This window comes from Sceloporus undulatus, chromosome 2, assembly GCF_019175285.1.
Source record: "Sceloporus undulatus isolate JIND9_A2432 ecotype Alabama chromosome 2, SceUnd_v1.1, whole genome shotgun sequence".
NCBI lineage: Eukaryota > Metazoa > Chordata > Lepidosauria > Squamata > Phrynosomatidae > Sceloporus > Sceloporus undulatus.
Genome location: NC_056523.1, coordinates 259,305,143 through 259,331,561, shown reverse-complemented (window position 1 = coordinate 259,331,561; position 26,419 = coordinate 259,305,143). Strand labels below are relative to the sequence as shown.

Sequence of the window (26,419 nt, the reverse complement as noted above, 5' to 3'; positions counted from 1 at the left end):
TGTATATAAGCTGAGAGCAGGTTTGGGGCCAAAATAATAGAATTTTATATAAGCTATGGATGTTAAGAGTAAAACTTAGAGGCATATAACAAAGGATGGAAAGGATGGAACAAAGCAACATGATGCTAAAGAAATTACGAAATTATAAAATTCAGGCAGGCATAACTGTGCTCACCCTAAATGCTGGCTGGATGAGGAAGGAATTACAATAAATGGTGGCTATGAGATGGGGCGGGAGGTGATCATGCATAGGTTAGGCTAAAAAACTGTGCATAAGTCCAGAAGGGAGCAAAGGCAAAGCAAAGAAAATGGCAACTATATTAGCAGTGATTACAGCCTTTAACTTTCATGTGATAACTTGGTCTGATTTCAGGCCAGAAAAGGTGACCATGGCCCGATCCAGACAAGCCTATAGTCGCCCTCATCATGTGCTAGGGGTTGGCTGAGGGTGCACCGCCCATACGTGCCTCACCCCTAGCACGTGATGAGGGTGTCAAAATGGCGGCACCCTGTACAGACGGGCGCCGCCATTTTGATGCAACGGATGCCTAGCATCCTTACGTCCCAGCACCATAATGATGTTGCAAGTGCGCCATTGGCAGACCGTGGCATCATTACGGCAACCCCAAAAGAACCCGCTTTTTGCGGGTTCTTTTTTCTCCACAAGGGAGCCACACGGTTTGTCTGCTGAGGCTTCCTCGCGGAGCAAAACAAGGTTTTGACAGACCGCCCTTTTTGGGCAGTTTGTACCCTGCTAAACATACACAAGTTCAAATTCTTCAAAGCCCGATTACTTTCAGCACTCATTGGAGGGGAAGCACCAACCAGCTGCCACCGCCATCATTTTCTTGCTCAGGCATTAAAAAAGGGCAAAAGCAATGCTGCGATAGAGAGAATTGGTGCTTCTTTTAGGTTCTGCCAGGACACACATTGAAAACAATTTAAAATCACCTTAACTTTTTTAAAAAATACATCACCCACCTATTAGAAGTCTCCTTTTTCATCAGCTAGTCAATTGCTGAAAGTCATCCTGTGTCTTGTGAGCAGGATTAGAGAAGCCCTTGGCTACATATCCACAGCCAAATGTGAAATAAAAGGAGCCCTGGTGGCGCAGTGGTTAAATGCTGATACTGCAGCCACAATATTGTGTTTTTGATCACAGGGCTCTAAGGTTGACTCAGCCTTCCATCCTTTCATAGGTTGATAAAATGAGTACTCAGCTTTGTGGGCGCAATTGGCTTACAGATTGCCAATTGCTATAAAGTGCTGAGTTCACTATTAAGTACAGTGGTGCCCCGGGTTACGAAAATAATTCGTTCCGCCGCCGCTTTCGTAACCCGAAAGGCTTCGTAAGCTGAAAAAGCCATAGGCGCTAATGGGGAAAAGCCGCGATTTGGTGTGAAATAGCGCCGAAAAGCACCAAAATTTTTTTCGTAACCCGAAAAAACATTCGTAACCCGGAACAGTTTTTTTAAATAGATTTTTTTCGTAACCCGGAAATTTCGTAAGGCGGCGCATTCGTATCCCGGGGTACCACTGTAATCATTTAGCAATAGCATCAGCATTTACATTTCTGATGCTATTGCTAAATGATTATAGCATTGCTGAAATTGCTAAAGGACCCCAGTAGATCTGTTGCAATCATTTTGCATTTGGACACAGGAACATAGCCAGATGCTTTCCTAATCCTGCATATCCTCCACAAGGCATGAAATGGCCACGCAGGTGTGTGGGAAGCTTAAAATTATAAAGGTAGTGGACATGGCTCAGCCAAACAGGGGTCCACATGTGGAACTACTATGCTGAGCCATACAGGATTGCAGTCACAGTCTAAAAAGCCACACTTACACATGACAACCCAGCAGCCCAGTCTTTTTGTTCACTGAGAGGGTAGGGCACCTCCACTTCCATTTTCCAGTTCAAGGCAACTGGCAGTTAGAGCAGACTGTTCTTTCTAGTGGAGAAAGGTAACTGCTCTGTTGATAGGTGAAGGCTGGTAGATTTTGCCCTTATTGTAATTTTCTTCATGGGAAAAAGGAGTCCCATCTCCCAGTAGCCTGCTGAGTCCCCTTAACAATGGACAACATTGCTGTTAACTTCAGGGTAATGTGCAGTTGCAGCTATGTATGCCAGCTTCACCCAAAACAAGATGCACAACTCTCAAAGCAAGACAAATTATTTTTAATGTATGAGGCAAGTTATGTCAGACTGAAAACTCCTGAAGGGCCACATATTCTCCACCTTTGCCTTAGGTATAGAACAGAATATATGCTAATGCATTCCTACCACTGCAGTGACCAAATGGAGATTGTAAGGATGCCTACAGAGAGGGGGAGCAAATAGAGGGGATTGTTGCCATTATGTCTGCACAACCTAATGCTACACTGATCAAGGAGACACAGCAAGCTAGAAGATAGCCTGTTGGATGAGTCTATCTCTACATCTCCCTGGTAGGAGCAATAACAATGTGGGGAGAAAGCTTTCTATACCCTGTAATGGATTGCTCCCCTCTTAGAGGCCCTCCTGGCACCAATGCTGCAGTGATTCTAGTACCAAGTCTAAACATAGGTTTTTATTAAGGCCTTCCAGGCTCCACTGATTTTATTCAATTTGCACATATGTTATAGTTTATGTTATTTTAAACTGTTTTATCTGGTTTTAATTGGTTTTAAATTTAAATTAAATTTTAAAATTTTGAAAGGTTTAATATGCTTTTATTCTTTTACAATTGTCCTTAGAGCCCTATCACACAGGAAAATAAAGCCAAAATGGAGTTAGAGAGTAGCAGCTTTGTCTGTACCTTACCACATGACATCATAGCACTTCAGTTCTCTTTTGGTGGGAGATGGTTATAAAAGTGTATTTTTTGGCGAATGAATTTATCTGGCACAACAAAGATGCTCATTTACAACCATCTCCCACAGGAAGAGAATTTAAGAGGTATGATGCCATGTGGTAAGGCACAGAGAAAGCCACTACTCTCCAGCACTGTTTGCATGCTATTTTCTCTTGCAATAAGATTCACTTTGTTTTAAATATTTCTAAACTGATTTTGTTATATTCTGCCCTGAGATCCTCAGATATAGGACAGGGCAGAAATATCTTCCACAAAGAGGGGGCATGAAAGTGTTCAGATGTATAGTGGCTCACTCCCTGAAGGAAACACTTTTCTAAACCATCCTCTCAGTTTTTCTTTTTTTAATTTAATGAAATTCATGTGACAAAAAGGATTGGAGGGAAAAGAAGGGAGTGAGAACTGAGTGGTCAGGGAGGGAATCAACTGCAGCAGCAGTAGTGGTGTGTAATACTGATGTACATCTGAACACCAGTGACACTAGAGCATGTTAGCACTGCGTGGAGAGAGGCAAAGGTGAACTTCATTGCGAGATCTTCTCACCAAGAAAACTCTATGATGAAACAGGCTGAAATAAAACAAATGGCAGGACTAGTACACAGAGAGACAGAAAGGGGCAACAGTGGGAGATCACAACAGAGATCTGATCAAGGGCACAGTAGAACTCAAAAGATGGGATGTCAAGCAGCAGACATGTTCAATAATAACATGGTCTGAAGCAGCAATACACATATTATAGGAACATGGAATATGAGAAGCATGACCCAGGGAAAGCTTGACATAGAAAAAAGGAAAGGGTATGCATAAACATAGCAGTACTAGAGGGGAGCAAAATGGACAGGAATGGGTTATTTTGACTCAGACAACTACACAAATGAGGAATAACTTTTCTGGAAATGAAAAGACACAAAGAAACAGGGTGGCTTTGCTACTAAAAGAGTGCAGTTGCGAAAGCAGCCAAAGGATACAATACAAAGGATACAATGCAAAGTCAGAAGCATGTCAATAAGGCTTCAGGAAAGACCTATAAATATTACCAGAATTCCATGGGATACAGAAACAGCTTTTTAAAGTGGTGTCAAACAGCATTATTTCTACAGTGTAGACATACCCCATGATGCTCAACGAGACAGAGAAAGAATGCCACCCACCATTTCTGCTCCCAGGGCCAAACCCAAAGTGTATAGCAGCCTTGTGGCAGAGCTGCAAATGGTGCCTCCCACCCAAAGGAAGGTCCACACACAGTAAACAAGGGTGGCCAAATTGTTGAGGCACCTGAGGCAGAAAAAAGCACAAATGGTTCCATGCCCGACGGTTAAAAAAATGCAATATTCCTCAGTTAAATGACTAGTTACATAATGGCTTTAGAATCAATAACAACATTAATTAATAGCTTTTCAAGTTTTAAATATAAGGAATCTAATATCTAACATCTCCACTTCCTTCTGATTTGATTAACTACTGGTTTTAATGATTTATTTTATATTTTATCATTGTTATATTTAGATATTTTGTTATATACGAAAAAGGGGGGAGACGAAATTACAGTGGTACCCCGGGATACGAATGCGCTGCCTTACGAAATTTCCGGGTTACGAAAAAAATCCATAGAAAAAAACTGTTCCGGGTTACGAAGGTTATTTCGGGTTACGAAAATTTTTTTGGTGCTTTTCGGCGCTTTTTCGCACGAAATCGCGGCTTTCGCTATTAGCGCCTATGGCTTTTTCGGCTTATGAAGGATTTCAGGTTACGAACGCGGTGGCGGAACGAATTAAATTCGTAACCCGGGGTACCACTGTATTTGTATTGTATTGCATTGCATTAGAGTTGTATTGCATTTTATGTGTGTATTGGTTTTTATTGTATTACTGTATTTTATATATTTGTTTTTGTAATTTGTAAACCGCTTTGATCCTTTGGAAAAGTGGTATAAAATAAAATGTATTATCATTATTATTATAGAAAGCTCATGGCCACATTTCTTCCCCCGCTGCCTTCTTGTGTCTGTCCCCACTTTCTCTCTCTGCTGAAAGGATGGGCAGAACGGGGCCAGGAGAAGAGAACAGCTTCCCAAGCAGCTGGACCGGCTCTTGTGGTAAAATGCAACCACAGAAACACTAACTGCAAGCCATGTGTGTGTGTGTGTGTGAATGTTCTCGGAAGCTAGCTAGTGTGCTGCCCTGAAAGGCAGGGCATTTGCCAGCCCTCAGGGGAGCCACAACAAAGAACCACAAGGGATGTTATCAGACAAGGGGAATTGGAAGTATAATCCAATGGCAATCCGAATGCAATCATGGGGTTTAACATTATTGTGCGATAGACTACCACACACAATTTTGGGCAATGGCAAGCTATTTTTGGGCAATGGGAAGTCAGTTCGAACGCAATTTGAATTCATGTAAATTTGCTGAACTAGTGAATTCACGTGAATGTGTTCTGGCCCCACTTTCTTTTCATTCAAAATTAAGAGAAATTCTTCCCGTGTGATAAACTCCAAGGTCTCCCTGGGGACTGCGAGGCCTGCTCTGTTGTTGTTACTGTTGTGTGCTTTCAAGTTGTTTCCAATTTATGGAGCTTTTGTTGGCAAGCAGTGTTGCCAACAAGCCTTGAAGATATTCCCTGGAATGTTTTACCAAAATCCGAAATCCCCAGAATTCCCCAATATTTATTATTATTATTATTATTCAGTCAAAATCCCCAGAAAGAAGTTAATAAAATTCCCCGGATTCTGGGGAATTCCCTGGAAATTGGCAGCACTCGTTTCTTCAGAGGTTTGTCAATGCTTTCCTCTGAGGAGGCTGAGAGCATGTGACTTGGTGGGTTTATTGAGTCTATTTTATTTTTATCCCGCCTTTCTCCCAAGTTGGGACCCAAGGCGGCTTACAACACACACACTCCCCTCAAAAACCTATTAAAACAGCACTTTAAAAACAATTAAAATAATCCATTTAAAACGTGACTGAGTGGTGGAGCCCTGGACTCCCCGAGTGCCCAGGCTGGCCAGCCACGCCTTGCTGCCTCCGGGCAAAGGTTGCCAAGGGGCACCACCCTTTGACTAAGCCCTGCCTGTTGGCCAGCAAGCGGGGCCTGAGGCAGGCGAGGCTGCTGCTGCTGTTGTTGTTGTTGTGTCCAAGGGAGACCCAGCCCCTGGGGATGGCCGCCTGGGGCCAGGAAGGGCGGAGTCCCAGCCAGTGGCCTTCTTCTTCTTCTTCTTATGCAAGGGCTGAGGCTGAAACAAAGCAGGTGGGGCGCGCCTTTTCGCTGCCGCTGAGGAGAGAAGCTGCTCCCGCCTGGCCTTTGGGGCTCCTCCTGGGCTGGACTCTGAGAGACACAGAGAGAGAGAGCTCTTCCCGGGCGCCTTCCTCCTAGTTCCCGTTCTCTTTCTAGGACCAAGCCTGAGCTGTTCCACATCTTCCCTTGCTTTGGAGAGAAAGGACTTTGCGACCTGTTGCTTCTCTTTGGCACCTACAGCCTAAGCCTCCTTTGGACCTTCCTTGGGGCGCTTTGTGGGGGGGGTGTGTGCCAGGGTGCCCCTCTCCTCCTCCTCCTCCTCCTGGTTTTCATTTTTCCCGCTTAGAAGAGAAGACCTTTGCGACCTGTTGCTTCTCTTTGGCCCCTATACTCTCCAAGCCCCTTCCCTCTGATCTGGAGCTTGGGGCCCTTTGGGTGTCTGTGTGTGTGGGGGGGGTGCCCACTCCCCCTCCGTCCCCATGCTGCCCCCGTGGCCCTGGGCGTCGGGCCTGGCGGCGGCGGCGGCAGCAGGGCTGCTCTCCCTGCACTGGCTCCAGCGGCTGCTCTTCCCCTACTTCTGGCTGGACCTGGGCTTCCTGCTGAAGGCCCTCCGCTACGGGCTGAGCGTGGAGGCCTCCCGGCTGAGCGGCAGGGTCTGCACCGTCCTGGACAAGTTCGTGGCGGCGGCCCAGGCGCAGCCCGACAAGCCCTTCCTGCTCTATGAGGGCCAGGCGCACAGCTACCGGGCGGTGGACCGGCGGAGCAACCGCGTGGCCCAGCTCTTCCTGCGGGAAGCGGCGGGGCTGAGGCCGGGGCAGGCGGTGGCCCTGCTCATGAGCAACGAGCCCGACTTCCTCCACCTCTGGTTCGGGCTGGCCAAGCTGGGCTGCGTGGTGGCCTTCCTCAACTCCAACCTCCGCTCCAGGGCCCTCCTCCACTGCCTCCACAGCTGCGCCCCCAGGATGCTGGTGGTCGGGGCAGGTAAAGGATGGGGAGGAGGAGGGGGTTCCTTTGGACCACTTGCTCTTCTCTGCCGTGGCACCAAGGTGCACCCACACGGCAGAGATAATAACCCTGTTGGGCACCGCTTTATAACTCTTTGTCAGGCTGTTTGCTATGGAATTCTGGGAGTTGGAGTTTGTTGTGGCCCCACAACAAACTCCAAGTCCCAGAATTCCATAGCCTTGAGCTAGGCTAGGTTTGTTCACGTTGCCTCCCTCTGAGGCTGAGAGAGTGGCCCTTGCCCAAGGTCGCCCAGTGCGTTTCCATGGCCCCATGGCATTGATCTTTTTTTGCTTTTCAAACCCTGGTTTAAAAGAGTCATAGTGCTCAAACTTATTATTATTACACTCTCCCCTCCATATTTGCGGCTTTGATATTTGCAGTTTTGATTATCCACAGATTCGATTAATATGTTCTCTCTAGGAAAATCGACCCTCCAGTGCAACTCTATGGTCAACTTTAGCCAAAAGTTGCACCAAAGGACCTAGAGATTCCTTGAGAGCATACTCTGCTAGGCTCCTCCAGTGCAGTTCTATAGTCAAGTGTCTGACAGACATTAACCACAGAGTTGCCCTGGAGGACCTAGAGATTCCTGGAGAGGTGTCCTCCTCTCAGGTAAAAACATGGTGTTTTTGTTATTTGCCTCACAGGAGTCATGTGCCCCTAACCCTAGTGAATATGGAGGGACAAGTGTATTGTTATTATTGACCTTTATTTATATAGCACTGTAAATGTACACAGCACTGTACATACAATCGATTAAGACAGGTAAAATAGATGAAATAAGCCTGCCAGTGGTGTATGACACCATATTAAGGGAGCTGTTGACCTTCCAGAATTTCTGGATGGCCTTACCATTGGTCATGCTCTTTGGGGCATCAAAGGGGTATTTTTCAGACAGTGAAAAATAATCCAGGATTAATCTGGGTTGAATCTCCGTTGTTTGCATGCATCCTAAATGCACCCGATTAAGGTTGTTTGGGGGCTTCAAACAGTAGCGTCATGGGGAGAGGGGGTACGGGCCACACTGGGTGACACACCAGAAGGGGGAGACACCCAGTCAGCCCCCCTGCAGCATCTGTATGCACCGCCACATCCACACGCACACATGCTACCCCTTGCCCCACTCCACACTTCTCCCCTGCACTGCTATCACCCGCCCGCCCGCCTCTTTGCTTTTGCCTGCCCAGCAGCCTCCCACTCACCTCTCTACCTTGCCTGCTTTAGCCTACACTGGCCAGCATGTGCCCACTCCAGCCAGTGTGCGTGCCCAGGAACCATGCATGAAGTGACGTACTAGAAGTCCCACCCCCTGCACTGGGTGACACACAGTGCAGGAACACCTCTGGCCTCAGCACCCCCCCCCCACACACACTTAATCTGGGATAGATGATGCCGGTTTTTCCTCAAGTTGTTTTTTTTTAAGATCTGTACATCAGTGTGTGAATAATTGATGTGAATAGGCCTGGGATAAAACTCTGCATGCCTTGAATGCATTCCCAATGCATTCGCATCATTGATACCATCTTATTTGAATTCTTGCCATGTGTGAGCAACCAAACTTTTATTAATGACCTAATATTAAGGGATATGTGGGGGACACTAGGGCTGTCACTCCAGAGGAAAGGGGGCAGTAGTCCAAAAAGGTTTGGGGAACACTGAACTAGAGGGCACTAGGTTAAAGAGAAAGTGGTTTATTTATAGTCACTATGGATATGAACAGTTTATTCTAATACATGATGCTGATTGAAGCAAGCAAGTGGCAGTTATTCAGCTTGTTAAGAATCTACTTTGAACATAACATGACACCATAAGTCAATAAATATGCATTCTGTGCCATCAAACCTGTGTTTGCTAAGTTAATGTGTAAAGGATGATATTTATTTATTTGGTATTCATACCCTGCCCTTCATCCCTAAGGCTCTCAGAGCGGCTTACATGAATATTATATTTAATTAGACAGTTCCCTGCCTTCAGGCTTACATCTAAAAGACATGACACAAATATTTGTAAGCTGTTTGCTGACAAGTCACATCAACTTATTGTGCCCTATGAACGAGAGACCTCAGAGAGTCCTGGACATCATTTCTCCTAGGCCTGGCAAATGGAAGGAAAAATAATGGTTAGAAGGGAAATGATTGCTATTATAGTAATACAGTTGTAGAGATACTCACATTAGAGTTACAAAGCATTTGGGGTGGCATTTGTATGACTAAGCATAAATGGTTGGACATTGGGAAAAGCTATTCACTTTCACATTTTTAATTTCAGTTGAGTGCAATCGACCTCCTGCTCAACAATTGATCTACAGTACACAATGCTATACTATCGCTGAAATGGTCACTTAGTCGTACATAAATGCTTCCAGAAAGTCTTAGCTACCTTCTGAGGCAGTCAAACAGTTCTTACTGTTAGGAAATTAACCTAACATATAGCTGAAACCAGTTTCTGTCCAGTTAACCCCAAAAGTTCTGGTCCTGCCTTTAGGAGTAGAAAAAAAATCAGCAAATGCTTAGTGAAATGTGGAAGATGATATAGATTGAAGCCTGATGCATTTGGTTTCCTGCCCATCATGGGTTCCAGATCCATCCATAACTTCTTAGGAATGCTTCCTGTGAAGTCTGCAAATCTTCAAAACATGTTTATATGATATGCATGTCATGGCCTGTTGCAAAATTCTCAGGCATAGATAGATGAGTAAAACTGCTTTACAGTACAACCCTTTTACCCTTCATGAGTATAGCCATTTAAGAACTCTCATTTTCATGGGTAATATGTTTTTCTTACATAGTTGACAAATGTTGATAATTTCATATGTCAAGCTATCCTTTAGTAGTCTAATGCAGAGAACTGTAGTAACAGCAGAACTTTTTATTTTAGCACCCATAGGCAAGGCTCTCTCAGAGTTTAAGTTATTGAATTTCAGTTATCCTGTATCACTCTCAGTACTTCACAGAAGATTCTTTTCAGTATGGTAGTCAATGTTGTTAATTTCATGTGAAATTCGTGTGATATTTGTGGCCATGGTGAATGAAATATGTGCCTTGTTTCTATGTGTACATGTGACAAGAAATGAAAAATGGATGGTGAATACCAGCTGTGTGAAACAATAGTTATAGATTCTCTTGGAGTACACATCTGAGATTCTTAGTGATTTGAGTCAAAGTGTAAAATCTTAATGGGTGCCACATATTATGGTTTAAGAGTTCAGAAACTAAATGTAGAATAACTTTGAATGTCTAATATATATAACATTTAGCTAAATGGATTTACCAAAAAATACTGGAAATGGTTTTATGCATCACTGTTTGGTTATTGCATCTGAAATTTATACTGAAACTGCAGTATAAATGAGACATCTGGAGAGTACTACTTAACACAGCTATTCTTTTACAGTTATTAGTTCATTTTAAAAGCTTCCGTTCTTCCTTAAAAGCTGTACCTGCCTGCATCTTACCGGATGAATAAACTGTCTTAAATTAAAGATTGATGGGAGGAATTTCTTCCACTGATGAATTTATATTGTAAAATCAAGGAGATGTTCAGTGCTTTCTAATGTCTGTCAGAAATGAGACTAAATAAACAAAATGTGCTCTGAAGCACAAGTATTTAATTCTTTAGGAAGTGGATGTGTGCTATAGAAATATAATGACTCGCTTGAATTGTCTGATGAGGTATCAATAAAATTTAATGACATGGTTAGGAAGATAGAAACTACTATTATTATCTCTATGAACTGGCATTCTTTTATTGTTCAAAGAATGCATAAAAAGGGTATGATTGGCATTAAACCTTTGTAAATAAAATCTGGTTGTGCACTGTATTGCACTGTAAACATCACTGAATTATTTAACCAAGATATATTGTAAAGTATAAATAAATACAGCTGTTTCATGTGTGAAGTTAAATCAAAGCATAGGATGACAGGAGTGCTCATGCTCTCCTTACTCCTTCCACATACACAGAAGATTGGAAAACATCTACTTCTGGTTTTAAACTACCCACATCTTCTGTTCATGGATTGGGGGCTCTGTGGTTAATTTAAACTATGGTTAGTAAATTATTTGGTCCTGGATTCCTGCAATAAATAATAATGTCAGCTAATTGGGTTGATCTAAGTTTGGACACAAAAATAGATTCTGCTTAGGCAAAAAGTGTGTCTGTTTCCTCGTGGCCAGAGCAGTGCAAGAGAGAAAAGTGTATGCTTGAAATTTACGTGTCTCGTTTCCTTACTGCAGTGTTAGGAATTGTGTAGCCTGTGGTGTGATTGTGATCTGTGGAGGGGCTCCAGCCTTTCATCACCAACTAATTTTGGCCAATATTAGTTAATTGGGTCTTCAGGGACATAGTTCTCCATGGAATTATCTCCTTTCACCAAAATTGGCTGCAAACAGCCCTTATAAAAACTGGAGTGGCCTTCTGCTTTCTGGAAAATGCCTGGTTTGCCCTGTGGATTCAGGGGGTTAAAATGAGGCAGTTGTTGCTTCCAGACTCTGGTCCACCTACCCTGTCTTAAAATTACAAGGCAAAGGGGAGCCATTACTTTTTTCTTCCCGAGTAGAACAGCCCTCTCAAATAGCTGTGCTATCTAGGGATGGAATCAATTTTGTCAACACATCTAGTGGGTCCCAAGTTGAGGAAGGTGTCTCTGGCACATAAAAAAAATGTTACTGCGCAGGTCTAGGAAGATCAGGGAGTGAAAGTGGACTGCATCCTTAGTGACTCCTTTTGAGTGTTGTTGAACAAAATAATGGATCTGGCCTACTTCTCCTCTCCCTACAATATTACCTTGGCTTGATAGCCTTTTACTCTTGAGATATAATAGCATAAATGTATCACATGAATCTGACATTATATATAATCTGTTGTATTTTTTGTTTGTTTGTTTGTTTGTTTCAAAGATATGCTTGAGACCTAGAGGAAATCCTCCAAGCCTCCAAGAGATATTAGGGTTTGGGTGATGACAAAGAATCCAGTTTGCCACGTGTTGGACCATTTTAGACAGCTGGAAGTTTCGTCTGATGTCCTGTACCAGATGTCTGCGTATTGCTAACAACCTAAAGGATCCTTGTCTCTACATTTTTACCTCAGGAACAACAGGTACCACATTTACAAAGTCATCTAGGTTTGAATACAGTCAGTGCATTAAGAAGAAAGGACCATGTTTTTTCTATACTGTATATAGCATTAACACTAGTGTAACACTGGGTGCTATCTTGGGGGGGTGGGGGTGGGGGGAAGGGAGGTTTCCAAAAAGAACAACTTCCTTCCAAGGGCGTGTCTATGGATCTTTCTTACATTTCTCTGCTGGTTATTATATTTGCTCACTTAAAAATTAACTTCATTTTTTAAAAACTTAAGCACTGTGGAAAACTATTTACTTTACTTTGTAGTCATTTTTTATTAATGCTCAGACCATAACCATTCAATAAAAAAAAAAAAAAAACCCAAGCTGGTATAATGAAAAAAAAGTTTTACTTTTTACATTTTATTGTGTGCACTGCAGGTATATTCTCCAATTATGAAACATACATCTAGATTAGAACAAGGCTTCATGAGCTTTCAGTCTCCTTTCCTAACATGTGTTTATACATTTGTTATGAAATGCTTGTTGTCCAAGCTTGCTTGGTTTACAGGTCATTGTGGAGGAGATGAAAATGGATTAAGGTACTATTAGTCTTTTAGTTTTTGAACAGATGGCTAGGTTTATTACCACATAGTACAGAAGCTAAGATGCTAAATCTTTTTTTTTTCCATTTGGAAACATGTCTTATCAGAGGAAATTAAAACAGAACATCATCATTAGTAATTTCTCACTAACTCAAAAATCCATGTGATCCATGGAAATTGGAGTTTTAAAATACTCCAGTTTCACAGCATTAATTAAATTGTTAATTAATTTTAATAATGTATAATTAATATAAAATTCTCTGTTCTCATTAACCAAGACACGGTTAAAGAAATCCAGACATTTTCAGAGAAAAATGAAAAATACAGTTTAACCCCCCCCCCCAATTACAAATTGAAATATTTTGTTATTTTATGAACATAAACATCATTACATATGTGTTTGGCATAAATTATCATGACTGGTATATTAAAATTAGAGATTATTCACAATATAATCACAGATCAAACTTTTTAAAAAATTATTATATTATTATTTTATTATTATTATTATTTTATGCTACAATTGAACTACAAGATAAGGAACACTTAAGAAAAGGGACACTTAAATTATAAGAAACTTTTTGTTTTTGTCAATATGTAGAGATGCCAGAACCCCCCCCCCCCCCCCCCCCCCTAAAAACAGAAAGAACCATCAACATCAAAAACAAAAAAATTTTTGTCTCCACTAGTCTCTGTAATGTCAAGCAGACATATATACTCATTTCCATAAATGTAGTGATAAAAGGAAACTAAGGCCCAAAAATATAGGATCTTGTATTTACATAGTTTTACATAAAAGTATTCTTTACATAGTTTTTGAAATGAGTTCTCAGTAGTAAATACCTTGAACGCTTGTCTTAAATATTTTATCATCTTTCATTATCTAAAGATAGCATTTTTCTAGAGGGGAAATGGGTGGGTATATTTCCCCTAATGTTCCTCTTTTCTTTTCTTTTCTTTTTTTCTTTCTTTCTTTCTTTCTTTTCTTTTTCTTTTTTTTGGAGGCCTTCATATCTCTTTATATATTTAACCCTTATGCACTATCTCCGGTCAAGGAGTAGTTTTGTTGAATAATTCTATAGAAGAAGACTTACAGTGCAGGCATTCTCCCATTTATCATCAGATCAGTTGTATATATTGTTCACAACTATCAGGCATTTGCTATTACAGCTTCTTTAATTTTTATTGTTGTTGATGTTAAGGCCCTCAAGTTGACTTTGACTCATGGTGACCCTGTAGATGAGACATCTCCAAGATTCCCTGTCCTTATCTGCCCTGTCATGTCCTGTAGGCTCAGGCCTATGGCCTCCCTTATCAAGTCTAACCATCTGGCATGTGGTCTTCCTCTCTTTCTATTGCCCTCTGCCTTTCCCAGCCTTGTTTCTTTTTAAAGGATTCATGCCTTCTCTGTGAAATTAAAACAGTCTCAATTTAGTCATCCTGGGAGAGTTCAGGCTCAATCTGTTCTAGAGTCCAGTTATTTGTCTTTTGGCCATCCATGGTATCTCAGCACTCTTCTCCAGCACCACATCTCAATTAGTTGATTTTTTCCCTTCTTTTTCTTCATAGTGAGCTTTCTTCATGTTTTACATGGTGATAGGGAATACAGTGGCCTAGACGATGCTCACTTTAGTGTTCAGAGATATACAGTCAGCCCTCCATTTCCACTGTTCTTTATATGCGGATTCAAGGGCCAAGTGCTGGTGGCGTACTAGGGTTAAGGGACTGAGTGGCAACCACAGTGTCCCTGTACAGCACGGCCACCATTGTGACATGATGGATGCATAGCGTCTGCACGTTGCACTGTGCTGTTATGTCATGAGTGCGCCATTGGCGCACTCGGGCATAACTGACACAGCACAAAAAGGACCCGCTTTTTGCGGGTTCTTTTTTTCCACAGGAAGCCACACAGTTTGTGGCTGGGCTTTCCGAGTGGGGGAAAAGGTGCTGGCAGCCTCCCTTTTTGGAGGTCTTTACGGGCCCATGGCTTGAAAATATTCAAAATAAATATAAATCCAAACAATAAAACCCTGCCTTCTTGTCTTAAGGAGGCAGTGGTCAGACCACTCTTAAAAAAGCCCTCCCTGGACCCTCTGATAGAAATAACTATAGGCCAGTCTCGTTGTTACCATCTTGAGCAAGTGATTGAGAGGGCGGTCACCAATCAACTACAGGCAGTCTTGGATGAAGCTGATTATCTGGACCCATTTCAAACCGGATTCAGGGCAGGATACGGGTCGGACGGCCTTGGTCACCTTAGTTGATGATCTCCGTCTAGGCATCGACAGGGGAAGTGTGACCCTGCTGGTGCTCTTAGACCTCTCAGCGGCCTTCGTACCATCGACCATGGTATCCTTCTGGAACGCCTGAGAGTTAGGTTCGGAGGCACTGTTCTACAGTGGTTCCGGTCCTACCTCTCGGGCAGATTCCAGATGGTGGCAGGAGACAGTTGCTCTTCTAAAAGAAGATAAAATTTGGTGTACCCAGGGCGCAATATTGTCTCCTATGCTGTTTAACATTTACATGAAGCCGCTGGGAAAAATCATCCGGAGACATGGGGCAGGATTTATCAGTACGCGATGACACCCAAATATATTTCTCTATGTCTCAGACTGATGCAGTGACTAAGGATGGCATCTCCTCTGAATGCCTGTCTTGGGGCGGTAATGGACTGGAGGGGAAAACCGACTCAAGCTGAATCCAAGTAAGACGGAGGTACTTGTTATAGGAACCCAAGCCCAGGTATGGAATTATGTCAGCCAGTTCTGGATGGGGTCACACTTCCCTGAAGACTCTGTCCGCAGCTTAGGTGTGCTTGACTCGTCGCTTCACCGACAGCTCAGGTAGATGCGCAGTCAGGAGCACTTGTTATCAGCTTCGGCTGATACGCCAGCTGTGCCCCTTCCTGGAGCAGGGAGACTTGAAACAGTTGTACATGCACTGGTCATCTCTGATTGGACTTCTGTAATGCGCTGTACATGGGGATACCCTTGTGCCAAGTTCAGAAACTTCAACTTGTACAAAATATGGCAGCCAGGTTAATTACAGGTTCTCGTCGTAACGATCACATAACTCCGGTTTTGAAATCCCTTCACTGGCTGCCAATTAGTTTCCGGGCAAGGTACAGGTGTTGGTGATTACTTCAAAGCCCTACATGGCTTGGTCCAGAAATACTTAAGAGATCGCCTACTTCCATACTGTCCGTCCCGCACTCTAAGGTCCTCGGGGAAGAATCTACTTCAGCCAAAAAATCTAGGCTAACTTCAGTCACCAGAGGGCCTTTTCCATTGCAGCTCCGAAGCTATGGAATGACCTGCGAGGAGATCCGTGACATTTCTACTCTTACCTCCTTAGAAGGCTCCTAAGACGGATCTCTTCCGGCAGGCCTTCCCTACCTAGTTCTACTCCCCATTTACTGTGACTTATGTCACTCTGTCCACCAATTCTTCTCTTAATTTTAATGAGAAGATTAAATTAAAAATTAATTAAAATAAATCCTTGCCTCAAGAAAAGAGCCCTCCCTCCATGATCCTCATCAGACCTGGGAGGGAGTGAAAAAAGAGAGGCCCAACTTCCCTCAGGCCTAACTGTGAATGACTCACTTCGCTCTCTTTATTTTATTTTCTTTTATTTATATTTATTGTATTTTATTTTATTATCTTATTTTTACTGTTGTAACCCGCTGGATTCCTTTTGATTGGGCGGGCTATAATAATCATTATTATATTATATTTTATTTTGCCATTTTATATAAACAGAACCATTATAACTGTATTTAATGGGACATGCGCATCAATGGATTATGGTACTGAGGCAGGGCCTTGGAGCCAAACTCCTGTGGATAACAGGGGCCCACTATATCTTTTCCCTTTAGGAACTTGTCCATTTCTTTTATAGCTGTCCTTCCCATTCCTAGCCTTCTTCTGATTTCTTGACTGCAGTCTCTGTTCTGATCAATATTTGATCAAGTTGCTCCAGGTTCCTGTTGTTTTCTGCTAGTATCTTAAGTTGTTAATGTTCCTTCACCTTTTTTTTCCACTCCCCCTCTCTCTGACTCTAAACCTGCTCTGAGAACAATACTTTCTGCATAAAGGTTGAATAAATAGGGTGAGAGTATTCAACCTTGTTTTACCTCTTTGCTAGTTCCCAGAATTCCCTAGCATTGATCCAAGGCAATTAAAGGAGTCTCAAACTGGATTATTTCTGCAGTGTGTTTTGGACCTCAGACAACAAATTGTGCTGTAAATCAATGGAATGTAGTCATATCTCAGGGTTTGTGGCTAGTACCCATATTCTACACACTGCAAAGAAAGTATTCTGAAAACATGTTTATAGCTAAATCCTAGAACATCAGCACGTTTGAAATATATAAACATGCAATTGTGAATGCGACTCAACTCAGGTTCAGCAACTCAGGAGTTATGGGATGACTACCATTTTTGTCACAAAACACTGGGAGTCAAGTGTTGGGTTCTTTTTTTTTTTTTTTTTACAACCCTCATGTTAGCTATTATACCAGTCTGAATTGCACTTGAAGCTGCTATGAACCATGCAAGGATAAAAATACAGCTGAATGTGTTTATATAAGGAAAGTACCATAGGGGGAAATAATTTAATGGTCCAAAACAGACAGGCTGGAAAAACTGTGGTGGGACTGCGGTGGTGCTGTTCACATGGAGGCCACAGCAACTGCACATGCCCAGCCCCAGTCCGGGCCACTGTTGCTGTTTTGAACCAGGCAGGCAAAAGGAACAGTTTTTTACCACTCCTTTTTAGCCTGGCTCTTTTCCAATGATATGGTTCTGGCATAGTTTCCTGCCGCATTCAGGGTGTGCGTCATCTAAACACTTTGTCCCAAACACAGTGGGAAACTGCCTCATTTGGTCCACCCAAATTATGCCCATGAGAAACATTCATGGAACTCACAAGTACTTTATCCTTGCAAAAAATTCTGATTGCACTATTATGCAGTCACTATTGGGATATACAGTACTTCATGATAGAGAGCCAGCGTAGCATAGTGCTTTGGGTGTTGAACTAGGGCTTTGGAAACTAGGGTCCAAATTTCCAGTCAGCCATATGCACTAGGTGACCATGGGCCAGTGACATGCTCAGCCTCAGATGAAGGCCCTGACAACCCCCCCCCCTTTGAACAAAGCATGCCATGAAAACACCATGATAGGTTTGCCTTACGGTTGCCATAAGTGGAAAATGACTTGAAGGCACACAACAACAATACTTCATGCTATTCAGACTTTTCCCCAATACATCACCTTTTACACAGTATCAGGAATGACAGAATCTTAGTGTTGGAAGAGACCACAAGGACCTTCTAGTCTAACCTCCTGCCATGCAGGAATACACAACTAAAGAACCTTTGATAGATGTCCATCCAATGTCTGTTGAATGATCTCCAACAATGAAGGGTTAATCACACTCCAAGGCAGTCTATCCCACCATCAGACAGCAGTTATATGTTCTTCCTAAAGTTTAGGTGGCATCTCATTTTTTGGCATTTGAATCCATTAGTTTGTTTTCTAGTCTCTAGAATGGCAGAAAACCATCTTCTACATGACATCCCTTCAGGTATTTAAAGATAACTATCATGTCGCCTTTTAGTCATCACTTCTGCAAGTTAAACATACACAGATCTTTTAGTCATCCCTTATAAGGCTTAGTTTCTTGACCTTTGATCATCTTGGTTACCCTTCTCTGGACCTGTTCTAACTTGTTGAGATCTTTCTTGAAATATAGTGCCCAGAACTAGACACAGGATTGCATGTAATTGACTAAATTCTCTATCATCCATTTTGGGGAACAGTTATATATGGCGGCCGTTTGCATTGTTTTTTCTATTGGTATTGTATAATATTGTAATGTTTTATATTGTTTTATGCTGGTCATTGACTGTAATAATAAATTTCATATATATTGCAGCTAAGATATTCCACTGATTAATTGTTTCCAAAGCAAACTTGACATACCCGATCTGTATCCATTTATTAGTGCAAAATGTGAAAAACTAGCTATTGATTTCAGATAGTTAAACAGTTTTTACTTCCTTTGATAGTAAATGTTTTTTTAATGTGTTCTCTTTCAGGTCTACCAAAGGCTGCAGTTATCAGTCATTTGCAGACCCTTAAAGGAGCTGCTGGACTGTGGGCATTTGGTGCTACTCCTGATGATATCATATATATAACTCTTCCTCTTTACCACAGCGCAGCTTCTCTCCTTGGCATTGGTGGATGCATTCAATTGGGTAAGGAAAGCAGTCTTTGCTAACACTTTACTTTAGTAATGGACATTGTATGTTATGGAACTTTATTTAAAAAGTACGGAAACAGAGCATGGAAATTTCTTTCTAAAATGTAATTGATATGTAACTTATTGAACAAACGTGTTATTGCTAATGTCAGGTTTTTTTAAAGTAATCTGTTATAATACTCATTGTGTTACTCACTACTTTCCTATGACTTCTTAGCTTCTATGTGTGGGAGTCCCATCTTCAAGAGAGGGGGGAAATGGCCTAAAATTGTGGTGGAAATTCTCTCAAAAATATCCCCAAAGCAACTTTTTGCCCCCCCAAATGTAACAAGAAAAAGTCATATAACATTATATGAACAAACATGATGATGCAATCATTTGTTATGTTTATTTTACAAAAAGAGTATTGTTAGGTCCTTTGTTATCCTGTAAAATAATAGACGTAGGATCTTCATGTTCTATGACTGTTTCTAAGCTGTAATAACAAGTGTAATAAGGATGATAAGTGGACAGTTTAAAATGAGTAAAAATGAAAAAAATGAAAACAAATTCAGTGCTTATAGCAGCCATTGCTGGCCAGATTCTTGATGAAAATACAAATGATACTCTGAATAAGTGTCAGTTCCTGGGACACAGCCTAATTGCCAGTTTACCCCTCCTGCCCCAAGCTGGTCCTGGAACCAAACTCAGGTGGATACTGAGGGACCACTGCAAATCTGATAGACTTTAAAACATAACTTTAGACATCAAACTACCAAGGTTCATCAGCCAGAATTGGAGCAGTAGACAAACACTTTAAAATGCTGAACCCAGCAATTTGGGTTGACTGTAAGAATTGAGTATACTCCTGATTACTTTTATAATATTCCTTTCAGCTGTTAAATCAGGGCAAAAGAGAAATAATTTCATTGTCCCTTCTTTACACCAGAGTGAGTCAGCAATACTTGCCGATCTACTTCAGAGAACTATCAGTGCATTTAGATCTACCTTCTATTTATTATTATTAAGCTTTATTTATAAAGCACTGTAAATGTACACAGCGCTGTACATACAATCTTTTTAATTGGACGGTTCCCTGCCCTCGGGCTTACAATCTAAAAAGACATGACACAAAAGGAGAAGGAAATGGCATTCTCTGAAGATGCCAGCCACAGATGCTGGTGAAACCTCAGGAAGAAACTCTTCTAGAACATGGCCACATAGCCCAAAAAACCCATAAAAAACCCCTAAGGTAGGGAACTTATATTGGCCCATGGATAAGTTGACCCACTTTTTGAATTCAATTCTTACACTTATACATGAGTATAGACAGTTTATGTAAGTGTATATCAAATAACTCCAAATGTATATACATTGTTTTCATACCAGACCTAAGTAGGTTTGCTAGTTGTTACAGTAGAGGTATTAAACTAATATAATTCTGACAATATTACTATGTTTTTCTCAAGGTGCAACATGTGTTCTAAGAAAGAAATTTTCAGCTAGTCAGTTCTGGAGTGACTGCAAAAAGTATAATGTTACAGTTATTCAGTATATTGGAGAGCTTTGCCGTTACCTTTGCAAACAGCCTGTGGTAAGTCTAATCAAAATAACACCAATGCTAACTTGTGTTTTTGGCGGAACTATGATTGTTATTAATCTCTGTAGTTTGATTAAAATATGTTTGTTTATTAAAAAGCAATATTGCATATTTTTGTTTTCCACACACAAAAAAAGCTGGTTCAGGGGTAAAAGTGGGGTGGAAGCAACAATATTATTGATTTTGCCTTTTTAAATATAAAAGACATATGTTTACTATGCCAGTGTTTTTAATGGGACTTGAGCATCCATGAATATTGGTATCCATGGGAGGTCCTGGAACCAAACCCCAGTGGATACTGAGAGTCCACTGCAAATCTGGTAGACTTTTAAGTCATATGCAACAAATTTTAGACATACAAGGTCCACCAGCCAGAGCTACTGCAGTAGACAAACACTTTAAAATGCTGAATCCAGCAATTGGAGTGTGTTGTAAGAATTGAGTAGTCTTGAATCCCATTGTGGGAGAAAGGTGGGATATAAATCCTTGAAATAAATGATGAGATAAAAGACTATGTGGCACTAGAGCATGCCAGTAGTAATACTTCCAGTTCAGTCTTCATACCTGGGTGCTTCTAAGTCATTTCCAGTTTATGGAGACCCTAAGCCAAATCTATCACAGGATTCAGAGGGAGGTTGCCTTTGCCTTCCTCTGATTTTGAGAGTATGTGACTTACCCAGGGTCACCTAACTGGCTGAGGATAGAGTCAAACTCTAATCTCCTAGATTCCTAGTCTAACACTCAAACCGCTACCATGCTGGCTCTCCAAAATTCCATTTATCTCAAATTTAAGACCTTTTAAAAATCTCTCTTGTTAACTTACATGCCAGTTCATGATGAATTCCCTCTCTGTGTAGCTATTTGCCCCTCCTCCAATTTTTGAACCCCAAATGTGTCCCTTCCTCCTCCAGATTTTTGCAAATTTTATGCAAAATTTTATGCAAAGTAAAAATACATATAAGATGTTCAGTTACATATTGTGATGTTCTAGCATTATAGCAATAAGCAATAAGGTGATGTGAAAAATTATTCATAAATTTCAATAAAAGCACACAAAATATCTCAGTAACAATCCATTTATAAGTTGCATCAATATGTAACTTTTTCAAATGTTACAAGTGTTGTTACACCTTTTATCCAATGTACCAAGGTTGGGAAATGTCATCTTTTAAATACACTGGAATATCAGTCTTTTAGCAGACAAGAGGGCACAAAAGATCCTTTTTCAATGACCACATGTTATGTTCCTAAATATGGGTAAATAATTAAATAAATATATACACAGATAAATATCAGAGAACTTCCTTGTACCGAGTTGATTTGTATAATTACCTCAACCCAGAATGAGGCAACTGTGCAGCATTTCCAAAACAAATGGGGTTAGAGGAGCATTAGCAGTATTACATCTACAGCAGTTAGCTGATTTAGATCAGCCTTTACTAAAAGGATATTGTGATGACCAATTATGACGTAATCAGAGATCTATAGCCAGTCTTGTTACATATGTTAAAACAGAGGACCATGGATTAGTCCAAGTTCCTGGCTTAGGTACTCGGTCAGCCTCATTTAATATTTCTAACAATAAAGGAGCCTCAAAAGCACTAAGAGCTGTAGGAGAAAATCTACCCTATATACTCATCTATAAGTCGAGAAATTTATGCCAAAAAATTGACCCCAGAATCCTGGGTTGACATATACAGGTCAATATGGTAATGCATATGATGGCAGCTCATTCAGTGACAAACACACACGCACATACACCTTCCTCCCCACTTTCCCTCCATGCCTAGGAATGGGCTACTGGAAGCAGAGAGAGTGCAGGGCGATTTTTATTTCTATGGGAGCAACAGCTGATCCAGTCACAAACACACACCTTCCTCTCTACTTTCCCTAGTCCAGTATGCTCACACACACACTTTCTCTCCCTCCCTGCCTTAGCTCCTTTTACATTTGGCTCTCTAGCAACTGACTCTTCACCCCTGCCTCCTCCTCACCCTCTGTGACAAGACAAGCTGGCCACTGCAGACACCTGCAGGCAACTGTGGATGGGCCAGCAGTAGATAGCTCCCATTCTGGGGAGAGTCTACTGTAACAGTAGGTTTCTTGGAGGGATTGAATGGGCAGAGGGTGCTTATGACTATTTAACCCCACTCCAAGGAATATATGGCTGCAACCAGGGCTCTTTGGTGCTTCCTCACTGAGGCAGAGAAACAGCCTCTGTCCAGTGCCTGGGAAACCCTGAAGAGCCACTATGGACCTGAGAAGCCTCGAAATTCTAACCCTCGACTTATCCACGGGTCATACCAAAATCATAACTTTGTCCCCCAAACTTACCCTCAACTTATACATGAGATCGACTTATAGTCGAGTACATATGGTAGATTGTAGCAAGTACTGGAAGTATTGCCATTTAGCTATCGAAGGAAGATGAAATTGATCTTGCAAAAGTGAGGTCAGAATGTGGTCATCAGCACCAAAGAATTGGTTTAAAGGAAAAGTCTTCTTTTCTACAGCTTTGGACAGAAAATGTTATATCTCTTATCTCATCTTCTTTCTGTCACCCATCATGCAGTATTCAGGCCTCAAACTGCCAACCTTCTGATCTTCCAATTGTCAGAATTGGCATCTCAACCACTAAGCTACTGCATCCCTATGTAGAGTACCTGAGCTAAATAAGAAGACCAAATTTAGGATTTCCATACCTTTGTGTGTATGCATGAATGCATTTGTAAGAGCATCAGTTTACCTTTTAAGTTAGTTTTTTCTAGAATTCCATGTTTATTTTAAAGGGAAATAAATACACATAATCGCTCCTTCTGTAGCTGTGTCATTTTAAAGTAATTCTTAAACACTAAAATGGATCATTACATGCATATCTTTTTGTGAGGGATTAGGAGATCTCAATATTCATATTCTGGATTGCTGTTTACGAAAACATTCCAGATCACTTACTTTCACAGTAAATATTTGTATACTGAACCACTCTGAACAATCCTCTGTCAAAAAGTACATGTATACATGTAAGAAGGAAGCAGGAATGCTAACTCTTGAATTTCTCCTTAAAATTCACTACTTTTGTTGCCATGGTGATGGATCTATGCATTTTAAAGATCTGTCATGGAGAAATTGGCTAGAAGTGGTGTAGCAAGTAATTAGCAACGCTTGTGACTCCTCACTGTATGCCTGAACATGTAGTAAATGTCAAATTCTTCTTGAAGAGCTGCTGTGTTTACAGTTTTGATATAGTCAAATTGATTAACTCTGTCAGTATGAATAAGGAGATCTCTTGCGTGAAACATAAAAGATGCCAAATAAAAAATGAAAATGTCTGCATTAAAGCAGATGAAATATCAAGGGCAGATTATTTTTGGCTTATCATCTGATTTCCATTTGAGGACCTCCACATATGGTGCATAAATTGGTTTGACTCATATCAGGATATAAGAAACTGGACGCTATGTTTGTTTTTCTGTTCTTTTGGGTTTTTTTGGAAATTGTGATAGATGAAGGGATATTATAAAACCTGCTGAAACTCTGGAAATCTTCACCTTAATTATCTCAAATTTGGTCTTTTCTGCCATAAGAAATCTTGCATACTAAATTTGCATATTCATAGGATACACCATTTTAATTTTATAGTTACAGTTATCATGGTATTATAAGCTAATGCTCTAAACAACTTTCATTTAGAGCAATCATCTCCTTCATGGTTCCTTCCAGTTTTGCTGAACTACAATTCTTATCATTTCTGCAAGAGAGAATGTCACCTGATGTTAGCTTGCCATGCAAGGTTACTGGAGTTCATTCATTCTTTTCTTCATTTATTTCATTTGTATTCCACTGTTGTTCCAGAGTGGGACCCAAGACGGCTCCCAGAAAGCATCAACTTTAAAAAAATCATAATCATATATCTTTAAAAATTACAAATGTTACCATGTTAAACAGTATAAAATCATTTAAAAGACATACACAAGTTAAAAAATAAAATAAAAATAGTTTGGTGATTGGGTCTCATCATTATGTTTCTCTCCCTCTCAACCTATGCTAGTGAGGCTGGGAAAAATTAAGGACAGGATATAGACAATCAGTCTTTAGAAAAGACAGGAAGTCTCATTGTTCAATAGACAATCTGATTCTGAACTGGAAGTATAACTTGTTCTGGATGGGTTTACACTCCTCTGACGGACCAGGTATCCACTTAGGAGTGCTTGCCTTGGATGCAGCATTGTTCCTGGGCAGTCAGGGGGATGCAGTAGGCTTAGTAATAACTTTGCCAAGCTTTGGCTAGTACACCAGTTCTTAACCATCTCATATTTATATTACTGCAACTTGTTTGGGAAGGGACTGTTTGGTTTGCTATCTCCACAGAGCATGAAATGTTGTGTCAGAACAGTTACACTGGTTTCAGGTTGTTTTCAATTCAAGATGTTGGCTCTAAACCCTTCAGGTTAGGATATCTGAAAGACCATCTCCTCCTGCATGAAGCTATCTAAGGTCATCCTAAAGAGGTGCAACTGACAAGCCCATGAGAGGGCCTTCTATGTAGTAGCAACCCAGTTGTAGGCTTCCCTCCCTACTGTCCTTTACATAGCTGGTCAATTTTTTAAAAAAATAGTTATAACATAATTTTATCTGTGTGCCACCCTGAAATCTTATAATATGAGCTGGTGGGATATAAATAATTTAATAAATAAATACACATAATTAAGCATGATGACATCATAAGAGCTGTTCTGGGTCAGACCAAAGCCCTATTCAGTCCACCATCCTCTTCATGTGGTGGCCCAAGGGAAGGAGGATGTGAATGCAACAGTATCCTCTTCAGGACCTGATATACAAAGAATATCTCTGGTGATGCCACAAATATATATATAAATCTTAACCTTAGAGAGGGCAAGGAAGAAAATGGGTTGGCTGGCAATGATGCAGACTTGAGTCAATTTAGTCAGACTCAAGTTTCTGAAGTGGCTCAACTTGGCAATAAATGACACACTAATTCGACTTGGGTTGTGACTTGTATATTTTCAGTGACGGCTCACTGACATCGTTCATTTCAGGCATCAGCCAAGACCCACCCCCAGAGCACACAATGCATTTCTCAGAGGAGGACAGCTAATGTATTAGGCAACAGGTTTGAGGTGGAAGGATCCTTCTAAAACAGTGGTTCTCAATCTGTGGGTCGCGACCCCTTTGGAGGTCGAACGACCCTTTCACAAGGGTTGCCTAAGACCATCAGAAAACACAAATTTCCAATGGTCTTAGGAACTGAGGCACCACAATTTTATGGTTGAAGGTCACCACAACATGAAGAACTGTATTAAAGTGTCACGGCATTAGGAAGATTGAGAACCACTGTTCTAAAAGCTTTTGTAGAGTTTTAGAAGACTCCTCCAAAGTGCAATGAGGACAGGCTACTGAGCAGACCTCACCCCCACCTGAAGCTCATTGCCTAATGTGTTTGCTATTAATCTCTGAGAAACAAACCTGAATCTCCCTTTTTTCCCCTGTTAGTTGGCTCCCAGACTTGACTTGAAAATATCTTGCAAAGATATGAGGCTCAACTTGAGGTAGAGACTTGATACTTGGAGTAAAAGATTTGAATACATTATTGGTGGTTGGATATAAAGGCCTGTTACAGACTGCCAAAATAAAGCTGCTTCGGGTCTCTTTGGAGGTATGCTGTTTAAATGATGCATGCATCCTAAGAATCTGGAAGCTGCACCAAAGCTGCACTCCAGTGCTTAGGAATGGAGTGTGGCTTTGGCGCAACCTCTGGACTCTTAGGACCCATGCATCATTTAAACAGCATACCTCCAAAG

The 26,419-nt window shown here is 41.2% G+C and overlaps 1 protein-coding gene across 1 annotated transcript in view; it reads left to right on the top strand.

Annotated features, from left to right (window-relative positions):
• The first annotated feature begins 6,376 nt into the window (after positions 1 to 6,376).
• Positions 6,377 to 26,419, top strand: part of SLC27A6 (solute carrier family 27 member 6) — a 47,067-nt gene continuing 27,024 nt past the window's right edge. The window contains 5 exon segments of the mRNA XM_042454447.1: positions 6,377 to 7,066; positions 11,989 to 12,124; positions 12,126 to 12,187; positions 18,858 to 19,016; positions 20,470 to 20,594. Of these exon segments, the coding sequence (XP_042310381.1) occupies positions 6,565 to 7,066; positions 11,989 to 12,124; positions 12,126 to 12,187; positions 18,858 to 19,016; positions 20,470 to 20,594 (984 nt within the window). The 5' untranslated portion in view covers positions 6,377 to 6,564.